Source organism: Hemicordylus capensis, chromosome 2 (assembly GCF_027244095.1).
Source record: "Hemicordylus capensis ecotype Gifberg chromosome 2, rHemCap1.1.pri, whole genome shotgun sequence".
In the NCBI taxonomy this organism is placed as follows: Eukaryota; Metazoa; Chordata; class Lepidosauria; order Squamata; family Cordylidae; genus Hemicordylus; species Hemicordylus capensis.
This window is the reverse complement of record NC_069658.1, coordinates 122,250,027-122,262,244: the sequence shown is the minus strand read 5'-3', so window position 1 is coordinate 122,262,244 and position 12,218 is coordinate 122,250,027. Positions and strand designations below refer to the sequence as shown.

The 12,218-nt window shown below is 43.1% G+C and overlaps 1 protein-coding gene across 4 annotated transcripts in view; it reads right to left on the bottom strand.

The window, feature by feature from the left end:
- The window catches only part of FOCAD (focadhesin), a 234,809-nt gene that overhangs the window by 198,788 nt on the left and 23,803 nt on the right, over positions 1–12,218 (bottom strand). For all 4 annotated transcript variants that reach the window (XM_053288048.1, XM_053288050.1, XM_053288049.1 and 1 more), the window contains 2 exons: positions 5,002–5,103; positions 3,178–3,382 (listed from right to left, as the gene is read on the bottom strand). In XM_053288048.1, coding sequence (XP_053144023.1) covers positions 3,178–3,382; positions 5,002–5,103 — 307 coding nt within the window. The remainder of the gene's footprint in view (positions 1–3,177; positions 3,383–5,001; positions 5,104–12,218) is intronic.

Below are 12,218 nucleotides of genomic sequence, written 5' to 3'. Positions count from 1 at the left end.
TGTAATTGATTTGGAGTTGAATTCAACCATTCAATCCCTAGGTAATTTGTTTTTTGTGGCAAATTCAGAATTCAGACGAAAAACTGCATCTATCTGGTGTTCCATCTCTTCACTTGAAATTCCCAAAAGTAATGCAAGTTCCTCCCTAAGCACTTTTTAAATATCTTGACCAGTTTTTTTCTGGGATTCCGCTAAACCTCAGGAAACGCTCTTTTTGCCTCAGTTCCAACAAAGCCATCTGATCTAATAATTTTTCCCTGTCATCTCTTAGTGATCCCACATCTTGCTCCAAGCTTTCCACCCTTCTTTTAACTTCTTTATCTTCCGCCAATTTTTTCACTGTCTCCTCAATATTTGATGTTCTCTTATTAAGTGTTTGTATATCCTGACTTACTTGTTGGAGGGTGCCAGTATTAGCTTCTAGTAACTGTTTCATAGCAACTAGTGTCTCATTTAACTCTAAAGACATTTTCCCTTCACCCAGGCCTGGGTTTGGAACAGAAAGTCTCCTAGTTTGTGTTTGAGTCTGTGTTTGGCTCTGCTGCTTTGCCTTTTTGCATTATTTACAACTCCTCCAGCAACACAGCTCTTACAGCAAGATTCAGCCTCCTTGCTGTCCAAGAAAGTAGAGGCCTGCAATTATTTTCCAAATAAACTCAGCTCCAGACCGCAACTCTTCTATCTTATCACCGCCAGTTTAATTTTTCCCACGGTTCAACAATCCGCCTTCTTCCTCTAGGTTTTAATGCTGTTTTAATATATTTTAAAAATTTTAAATTGTTGTAATGTGTGTGCCCCCCCCCATTTTTGTCTTAACAAATGTTTTACTTTGTTTTTATTCTGTTGTAAACTGCCCAGAGACATAAGTTTTGGGCGGTATAAAAATGTCAAAATAAATAAATAAATAAATAAATGACAAGCCTGGGACAACAAAAGGTTCTTGGTTGGCTCAGAAAGGACATCAACGTACATACCAAGCAAGTCTCCCTGGGAAAATACCAAGAAAACCACCCTGTGGACAGCATTCCACTAAATGGGGAGCCACTGCCAAGCAGACTCTCTTCCCAGTCACTAAGCACCTTACTTTAAATAGCAAGGACACTCAAAGAAGTTCCTCAGAGAATATAACCTCAACCTAGAGGCAAGCTCATGTTGGAGAAGGTGATCCTTTAGGCACCCAGGCCACAAACTATGAAGAGCTTTAATAGTAAGTGTAGAAGAGGGAATTTTCTAAAGAAGCCTGCATTAGATCCCTCAGAGTTGAGCAACTATAGGCTTGTCTCCAACCTCCCATGGTTGGGCAAGGTAACTGAGAGGGTGGTAGCCTCTCAGCTCCAGTCTGGGAGGAAACTGATTATCTAGACCCATTTCAAACAGGCTTTGGGGCAGGCTATGGGGTAGAGACTGCCTTTGTTGGCCTGAGGATGATCTCCAATTGGGAATTAACAGAGGAAGCATGACTCTGTTGGTCCTTTTGGCTCTCTCAGTGGTTTTCAGTACTCTCGACCATAGTATCCTTCTGGAATGTCTGAGAGTATTGGGGGTGGGAGGCACTGTCTTAGAGTGGTTCTGCTTCTACCTCTAAGACAGATTCCAGATGGTGTCAATTGCAGACTGTAGCTCTTTGAAATCTGAGCTTATGTATGGCATCCCTCAGGGCTCCATACTGTCTCCAATGCTTTTTAACATCAACATGAAACTGCTGGGAGAGATCATCAGGGGATTTGGTGCGGGGTATTATCAGTATGCTGATGATACCCAGATCTAATTCCCCATGTCAACATCATCAGGACATGGCATAACCTCCCTAAATGCCTGCCAGGGAAGCAGTAATGTGCTGGATGAGGAAGAATACACTGAGATTGAATTCAGATAAGATGGAGGTACCTATTTTGTGGGGTCAGAACTCCAGAGATGATTTTGATCTACCTGTTCTAGATGGGGTCTCACTTCCCCAAAAGGAACAGGTACACCGTATGGGAGTACTTCTGGATCCACACCTCTCCCTGGTATCTCAGGTTGAGGCAGTGGTCAGAGGGGCTTTGGCTGATATGGCAGCTGTGTCCGTTTCTTGAGATGAACGGCCTCAAAACAGTGGTACACATGCTCATAACCACCAGACTTGACTTCTGCAATGCACTCTATGTGAGGCTGCCTTTGTATGTAGTCCAGAAACTCCAGTTAGTACAAAATGCGGTGGCCAGGTTGGTCTCTGGGTCATTTCAGAGAGACCACATCACTCCTTTGCTGTTAGAGCTACACTGGCTGCCAGTAGGTTTCCGGGCAAAATACAAAGTGCTGGTTATAACCCATAAGGCCCTAAACGACTTTGGCCCTAGGTATTTAAGAGAACATGTTCTTCATTATGGGCCCCACCGCCTACTAAGGTCGTATTGAGAGGTCCACCTCCGGTTGCCACTAGCTCGGCTGGTGGCCACACAGGGGTGGGCCTTCTTGGTTGCTGCCGAGACTGGAATGTGCTGCCTACTGAAATACGATCCTCCCCATCTCTGACAATTTTTTAAAAGCATTTGAAAACCCACCTCTTTACCCAAGCTTTTTCAGCTTTTTACATTTTTATGTTCTAATCTGTGTTTGATTTTAAATTATCTAGATTGTTTTTAAGTTTTTGTGTGTGTTTTTAACTTGCTTTTGTTATTGTTAACCGCCCAGATATGAACGTTTGAGGCGGTGTACAAATTTGACAAATAAATAAAATCAATGTTGGCAGGTGCAGTTTGGAATGTCAGAAAACTGGAGCCATGAGAGAACTGCGCTGACAGGAATTGCCTCTTTTATACAACCATTAAAGATACAGAAGCCCTGCCTTCTATTGCATCTGGGCACATATTCTCACCTCGCTCTACAAGCATATACATAATGTCATAAGTAATGTCATAATGTCATAATGTCACCCTTCATTGGGGAGATGGGGAGCTCAAAATATCACACATTCAGCTTTGGTTGTCACACATCAGACTTTAGGAATGCATGCCCCCAAAGATCTAATCTGAATAGGAAATGCCTCTTTCACCTTAGCTTTGAATACCTGTTTGCAAACACATTCTGTGGTCTGACACATAACTTCCTTCTACTCTTCCCCTTCACCTATCCCCCATACTAATAAAAAACACTTTGACTGTGTGCATTTACAGGCAGGCAAGAGATAAGTCTCACCTGATAATGTGGAATTAAGTCACAGAACAACTGAAGGAGGTGGCACTCAAGGACAGAAGGTTTTTCTTTCTTCTGGGGTACAAATGGCTGAAGTAAGACTCTAAGCAGGCCCATTCGTAATTCAGCATGTTCCCGCAGCTGGCAGGGCTCACCGTACAGATATCTTAGAAATGGTCTCATTATGCAGACACGTGAACTTCCTGCACTGTAGATGAAGAAAAGGATTGGATAAGATCTCACATAAGTCAAACCGTAAAACTACGAAGAAGCAAAGGTCACACAGAAGATGGAGTGGACTTGGTTCTCTGTTACTCCTGAAAGCAGGACTAGAACCAAGGGATTGAAATTACAAAGGACCAGATTTAGGTTAGACATTAGGTAGCATGTCCCCACTGTAAGGGCCCTTTGATAGTGAAACAGTCTGCCTCATGCAGTGGTGGGCTCTCATGCTCTAGAGGTTTTCAATCAGAGGCTGGACAGCTATCGGCAAAGGTGCTATAGCACTTTCCTGCACTGAGCAGAGGGTTCAACTAGAAGATCTCCGCCGACCCATTTAGCTCTAAAATACTATGATCCAACAAATGGATTTTTCTATGTAAATTACAAGAATTGGAGATGTATAAGACGGGAGAACTGAAATATATTGGCTGGGGTGAGAGACAACACTATTAGATGGAACATTAGCCATGTTAAAAATAAACATATTTGACAATTTTACATACATTTAACATAATTGTTCATAAATTTGCAGAGCTGAACCAACTAAAGAATGCAAAAAGCATAATTACTGTTGCTTTCCTTTTTATTAAGGAACTGATAGGTGTTTATAGAACATGTTGAGGTGTCATTTTACCTAAAATATCCCATTAATTAATATTTTATACAATTCCAAGCATCACGGATACCAGTTTCAGACCCTGAGAAAGTCCCTAAATCTTCAACAGTAATAGAGTAGAAGGATTCTTCAGTTGTGGGTTTTCCCATCACTTGCAGTGATGGGAGAAGTCACACCTGGCAATATTCTCCCTCTTATCCTAACATATTCCTAATTTGAATGGTTTTACCCACAATTTAAAAAAAAAAAATCTTGACAGACCCACAAGTAACTGAAACATGAAGGGGAGAATCTAAACAGTCCACAAGAATGAACACGATGGTGAGAATTATTTGTTTAAAACTACCCAACATCAAAATATCCATTCACATGGAAAACTTATACATAAGAGAAAGAAAACTAGACTATAAGCCTTCTGCGCAGTGGAAAGCTTATATATCAGTAAGGAGATCTCTAGCCTCGCCTTTCCCCTGACATTTTCCACATGGATTTCCCCTGACATTTTCCACATGGATTTCCTTCATCAAGGAAATCCTGATGAAAGGGTGTTCCAAAAAAACTAATTCTGTGGTGAGACTGTGGCATGAGGAGAATCTATCATACGTCCATCCAAATACTTGAATGGGAGCTTCAAAAGCACATGTTTAAAAAATAATTTGTTCCTTACTCTTATTAGTTTATGCTCCTGTTACATTTTTGATACAAATGCTATGATCTCTGCAGTCATGAGGCCAAGATACATACTTTCTCTCCATCTTTTTTCTAAAGCTCAGATTTAAACAAGAACCTACAGGTCATACAAAAATTGCTGGGGTACTGCATCTTGCTCATGCAGCGGCTACTGTGCTCCTATTCCCATACCATGAAAGCTCAGATTTAAACAAGAACCTACAGGTCATACAAAAATTGCTGGGGTACTGCATCTTGCTCATGCAGCGGCTACTGTGCTCCTATTCCCATACCATGAAAATATATGCTTGTGTTCCTACCTTTCTGGGCATTGCTGGAAAAAAGTTGTCATCTGCTGTAGGAGCAGTGGCCAGCAGTCTGGTCTGTTTTCAAGCACAGTGATCAGGGGATGAGGAGAATTCCTGTAATCAGTCAATCAATTAATCAATCCCAAAATCTGAACTGCACTGGAAATATGCAAGGTTGACCTAGAAACACAACTATAGACAAAGAATTTAAAATTACTATAAGGCGGCCCTACATTAGCAAGTACTACGGGAAGACAGGTCAAACAAATAGTACCTATGAACATATGATTGTAGCCTGCAAGCTGTATAGGGTTGTACCCACTAAAATAAAATTCATAGCTTGGGGGTTCCCCCCTGGACCCAATGCTACCCTTGAAGGCCCAGGTGGTGGCAATGTGCAGGAGAGTTTTTTACCTTCTTCAACAGGTATGCCAGCTGATATGACCTCTGATATGCATGCATTGATCACATCTAGAATGGCTTATTGAAATGCACTCTACATTAGGGATATGCACAGGCTGCAGTTCGGTCTGCGGTCTGAATTCGGACTGGTCCGCAGTCCAATGAACCAATTCAACCAAACCGTAGACCGGTCCAAGGTAGTGCCAGGGGTGGGGCAGCAAGTGGCACCTTTAAAACTGAAGCCACATGGTGCTTCCACATGGTGTGACCAGTGCTCCACGCAGTTTCCTGTGGCGGCAGCTCTCCCCCAGCAGCCCACGCATAGTGGCGGCACAGCTTTGTCACTCACCTGGCCTCTGCGCATGTGCGGAGGCCAGGTGAGTGACAGAGCCGCACCAACGGGATACGCGGGCGGCTGAGGGGTGTGCCGCCGCAGCCGCCGCAGGAAGCTGCATGGAGCAGCAGTCATACTGGTAAGGACCATGTGGCTTAACTTTTAAAGGTGCCACACGCAGATGCCGCCCCACCCTCAGCATCGCCTCAAACCGCCAGACCGGTCACAGTTTGGCTGAACTGGACCCAAATGGTGAACCGGATCGTGGACCAGCCTGAATTCAGACGATGGACTGAACCGCAGTCTGTGCATCACCCTACTCCACATGGGGTAGCCTTTTGAAGGTGGTTCGGAAGCTTCAGCTGATTCAGAATGCTGCTGCAAGGATGCTTGTTGGCGTTAGTTGCTACACAAGCATTATACTTCTCTTATAGCAGCTTCATTGGCTGCCAATTTGCTTCTAGGCCAGATTCAAAGTGCTGGTTCTGACCCTCAAAGTCCTACATGGCTTTGGACCAGGGTATCCATCAGACAATATGTGCCCATGCAGATCTGCCAGAGTCCTTCACTCTTCCTCACAAGTCCTGCTTTCAGTACTTCCACTGACATAGATCCAGTTGGCAGGAATCAGAGACAGGGCCTTATCAACGGTGGCCTCTCATCTTTGGAATGCTCTCCCAGAGGAGCTTTATCAATCTCCCTCCCTGGTGAGTTTTAAAGAGAGCTTGAAACTCATCCTCTTCTGAGTGGCATTTTAAATCTGGTTTTTAATTGGTTTTCTAGTTTTAAGTAATTTTAACCATTTTAACTTTTGTTGTTTGTTTGGTGCTTTTTAAAAAAATGTACTGTTGCTTTTATTGTAAGCTGCCACTCTCAGCAGCAATGTGCTGCAGGGGCAGGGTAGCAATATTTTAAATAAACAAGTTACTAGTTACCAACACAGCTCTGCCCCAGTTAATATGAGTAGTGAAGTGCCATGGGAGCCAATATGTGGCTCAAGTCTATTTATCACTGCTGTTGCTGCATATACCATGCTTTTCCCCATGCCCTTCTTGCCACTGGGGTCACTCCTACGTTCTGGCTGCATACATTTGAAAGGCTCCTGCGTATCTATTTCATGTAGGCAAAAACATGTCAACAATGGATCTGCTACTACATGGATCTGCTACTACCTGGCAACAATGGATCATGCAGTTGGAACTCCACTGTAATAAGCAACATTGTTAGCTAAGTAAGTACTATGCTTCTGTGTAAGCAGGCAGTTATGAGAAGCAGTACACAGTGTCAGGGGCATAGCTATTATTGAACCAGGTGGGACAAATGTCCCTGGGCCCATGAGGGAGGGGGTGCCAGATGAGCATCAGCTTGCTCTTCACTCTCTGCCTCCTGCCTCTCTGAGGGAGGAGGCTGGGACCAAGCAGGGGCTCATCTTCATATTTTGTCCCAGAGCCATTCCAAACTTCCTGCGCACAGAGGCGTATCTAGGGAAAATAGTGCCTAGGGCAAGCACTGAAATTGCGCCCTCCTGTCCAAACATCTGACACGCATCTTTCAGATAACTTTTCCATAATATCAGCTCAAAAATACAAGTCAAGCTCGTTCATCTTTTAATATGTCAAAAACTATTTAGCAGTGGACGTAGCCAGACCAAAAAGGGCTGGAAAACTACAAATTTCAGTATGCTGGGGCTCATGAAATGCCCAAATGTTATGTGGAGGTGTACTTGGAAAACTAAACAGAAGTGCCTGTCTAATTCTCTACTATGCATTGTAGCATCACCATTACATAAGTTTTAAAATTAAATGGAGAATTTGACTTTTCCCAGATACTCTGAAAATAATTAAAGGATATGCAGAGCAAACTGTGTCACTGCTTGGAATATATCCTAGCATTTCAGAAAGACAGTTAAAAGGAGAGAAAGAGAGCAAGAAACTCCCAGTGGGCCTTAATACTAAGGATTTCACACTGATTCAAAGACAAACTCACCATTAATAGCCATCTTATTAAGACATCACATTTAACTCACTTGTCACAAGAAGCAAAGTAAGAACAAATGAATACAATCCTAGCTCATAAGCTTCAGCTCAGTATTCACAAGCCCTGATTCTCTGTAAATAGTGCCAATCTGAATATGTGTACAGTGTCTTATATTAATTTTCTTTTTAAAAAAATTTACCTGTAGCCCCTTCAAGGGGCTTCCTAAAGGCTATGGGGGGGGGTCTGCAAAGGTACCCCCCTCTCCCTGCTGGCCTCTAGGGCCTCGCAGGGACCATTTGAGCATGTACGGTGGTCATTTTTAAAAACAATCTTTTTTTTTTTTTTAAGGCAGCTGAAATCAAAATGGCCACCGTGCATGCTCAAATGGCCTCTGCAAGGCCTGGCATGGCCTAGGGCCTCACAGAGGCCATCTGAGCATGCGCAGTGGCCATTTTATTTTCAGCAGCCTTTTTTTAAAAAGTAATTTTACAAAATGGCGCCCCCCTTCAAGTGGCGCCCAAGGCACGTGCCCTGCCTGCCCTACCCCAGATACACCCCTGCCTGCACAGTGTACTGGAAGGAGGCACAGGTTGTTGCAGCTCCTGCAAAAGGCAAAATAGGAGCAGCATTTTACCAGGAGAAGATACCAGCAGTCAAAGGGAAGTTGCAGCACGTGGAAGGCAAGGAGTGTTGTCTTCAGGTAGTCTACATTTTTGAAAAAATGAAAAATTTGAGTTTTGTGATTGAATGGCATACCCAATATTATGATCTTGCACTGAGGGTCCAGCGATACTAACAGAACCATCTCAATGGCACATCAACATGCTATAGCTGTTTTTGGATTGTACCTTTGGGAGACAATATCCCATGCCCTCTGCAACACAAAAGAGTGATGCAGCCAATAATAGATTATTCTTTCAAAATAAATTAATGTACATTTGAAACCTAATAGTGCTTTAATATTCCCCGTGACCTTATTAAAGTATCAGGCAACTGAGCGCATTTAATTTTACTTAAAGAGTCATAAATGTCTTCATGATCGAAATGAAAGGGTTGACTGTACATTTTTATTTTTTATTTTTGCTTTTTAATATCTAGATGTCCTTTGTTTTCTTTAAGAGACTAAAGAAAAGACCGAACAGGCAAGCAAATCATAAATATTAATCCTCTTGTTGGGGAAAAGATGACATGACTGAGCATGACCTAGTGAACTCAAAGGCCACTGTCATCCAGATGACACCACAAAGCTGCAGGGCTTTGTACAATTTTAAGATCCTCCTTTGAAAATACTCTATGGCCTCCAAAACAAAATCAACTTTCCCCTATATGGTTTGTTCCCAAAAGCATATAATTCAGTGCAGCTGAGAAGGAAGATCCTGGTTTTCCCAATAAGATAAATGTATTATAACAAGGTTGGATGCCAAGCAGGGCCCACACCTGCTTATTAGATTCCACAATTATCTATTATATATTTTAAAAATTTTGTTTGCCTGTTGATTTCCTTGTGCAAAATAAAGTCATATTTTCCAGTGACCTACAGATACCAGATTTTGTATATACAGTCCTGCCACTGAAATTAGCTCAATGAACTACTTTTTACAGCAGAATATGCTCAGGGGGAAACTGAAATGCTTTTAAAAAAAATAAAATAAGTTTTTTGATGAAATTCTGGATATCATATTTCCCAATCACCTACAGATACCAATTCTGCATGAACACTCCTGCCACTTAAATTAGCTGAATGCTCTACTTTTTAGACTGGAAGATGTTTGGGGACACATTTTAATAATGGGGGGGGGGCTTAGATATTCTGAATTAATCATCATGTTTTAAGAGTTATTGATCTCAACAGATGTTTAACACTCAATAATCAGATAAATAATTCCAAAATGCCATTATGCCCAAGAAAAGCAGAAAATCTTTCTCAGACTCAAGTGTACTTTGATTCAAACTTATCATACATAGTTGTTATAGAATAAAATGAGCAACATTTGAAGTTGAAAACCAACAAATTTCAAACTGTTCTTTTATTTCCCTTTTGCAAGCACATTAATAACAACTACATATATTTAATTTCTGGAACTTTCCTAGAAGTATAATCCATGCCAAATGACTTTGCCCAGTTAATGATGGGCCTCACTTACTAGTTAATTATTTCCATTGCCCATTAGCCATAGCAAAGAGCTTTACAGCAATTATTGCATTCACAATAATTATCACAGCACTGCAATTAAATCAAAAGGTACAGTTCTCTTAAATCAGGGCTGCACAACTTCAGCCCTCCTGCAGATGTTGGATTATAACTTCCTTATTCCTTACCATTGGCCACTGTGGCTAGGGATGATGGGAGTTGTAGTCCAAAAACAATTAGAGTGCCAAAGTTGTGCAGCCCTATGCATTCTCAGTTGTGCAGATCAACTGAGAATGCCTTCTTGGACATTTCATCCACATGTTATATAAAATGCATACTTTGGCCTTGGTGTGTGAGATTGTTTTACTATGAACTAGCTGATCTGGCACAGAGCACCTGCACCCCTAGTTCTCCCTGTCTCCCCCCCCACCTTCATTTTGTCTTCAGCCCCAGTCCGTACTCCCCCCACCACCTTCAGCCCCAGTCCATTATTCTTCTCCCAGTCTGCTTTCTCTCACCACCTTGCGGTGGCGCTTTCCCTCCCCGCCGGCTGGCCTGGCCACCGCCCTCCCCTCCCCGCCACCTGCTCTCAAATTCTTGTGAGAGCTGACACACAGGGGACTAGCAACGGGTATGCCTAAGAGAAATATACAGATAGACAGGGCATAAGGGGAAGCCCAGTCAGCACCCTAGGACATAGGGAGGTATTTGACCCTTTCACCTCATACCATGATCCCAACAGAAATGTTCCCCCAACAAACTGCTGTGGGCAACAAAGGGAATCCTTCACTTGTGCTTAGCAGCTTTGGTGGGAGGCATTTTCAATGGGGCCATGGCATTGCCCATGCACCGCAGTCCTATTCCTGATTACTCACTCACATTCACATACTCCACTCACTATCAACGCCAGCCATCCACACTGCTATTTAACTTAAACACACATACAAGCAGAACCAAGCTAAAAGTTGAACAGAACTTGCAGCGTGGCCCCAAGTCTGGACAGCAGGAGCATGCAGAAAAGGTTCTCAGCAGCAGCAGGAGCTGGAAGCAGTTACATGAGAACATAAGAAAAACCCTGCTGGATCAATCCCAAGGCCTATCTACTCCTGCATCCTGTTTCACACAATGGCCCACCAGATGCCTCTGGGGAGCCCCCAGGGAAGAGATATGTATGCCCTCTCTCTGCTGTTGCTCCCCTGCAACTGGTTTTGAGAGGCATCGTGCCTCTGAGGCTGGAAGTGGCCCACAGCCCTCCAACTAGTAGCCATTCATAGATCTGTCCTCCGTGAATTTGTCTAAGCTGCTTTTAAAGCCATCTATGCTGGTGGCCATCACCACATCTCATAGGAAAGAATTCCATAGATTAATTGTGCACTGGGTGAAAAAGTACTTCCTCTTGTCAGTCCTAAATTTCCCAGCCTTCAGTTTCATGGGGTTACCCCTGGTTCTAGTGTTGTGAGAGAGGGAGAAAAATTTCTCTGTGTCCGCCCTCTCTACTCCATGCATAATCATATTTCCTTCGATCATGTCTCCCCTTAGTCACCTCAGATACTGTAGCCTAGCCTCATAAGGAAGGTGCTCCAGGTCCCTGGTCATCTTGGTTGACCTCTTCTGCACCTTTACCAGTTCTACAATATCCTTCTTAAGATACAGTGACCAAAACTGTATGCAGTACTCCAGATGGGGTTGCACCATAGATTTGTATAAGGGCATTATAATAATAGCATTTTTATTTTCAATCCCTTTCCTAATGATTCCTAGCATGGAATTAGTTAATGTCCACCAGCAGGCAGCTGCATGGAAGTGGTCTTCAACTGCTTCCAGTGGTAGCTACCTCCACCCAACAAGGTGTATATCTGTAGCTTGCTCCAACGGCCCCTATTTATCAGGATTAATACCTATTTTCTGGCCCATGTCTATGCTAAACCTATGCTAAAGAGGAGAGCTGGTCTTGTGGTAGCAAGCATGACTTGTCCCCCTAGCTAAGCAGGGTCTGCGCTTGTTGCATTTGAATGGGAGACTTGATGTGTGAGCACTGTAAGATATTCCCCTCAAGGGATGGAGCCACTCTGGGAAGAGCAGAAGGTTCCAAGTTCCCTCCCTGGCAGCATCTCCAAAATAGGGTTGAGAGAGATTCCTGCCTGAACCTTGGAGAAGCCACTGACAGTCTGTGTAGACAATACTGAGCTACATTGATCAGTGGTCTGACTCAGTATACGGCAGTTTCCTATGTTCCTAAACCCCTGCTAACTCAGCAAAGATACACCTTTTAAAGGGGTGGTTATCTTATATTTAGCAGGGAGAGAGCAAGTGGCCCTATCTAACCCCAGCACAGCATCCTTTCTGTGGCTGTTGCTGGTGTCTACCTTAAGTTTCTTTTTAGAT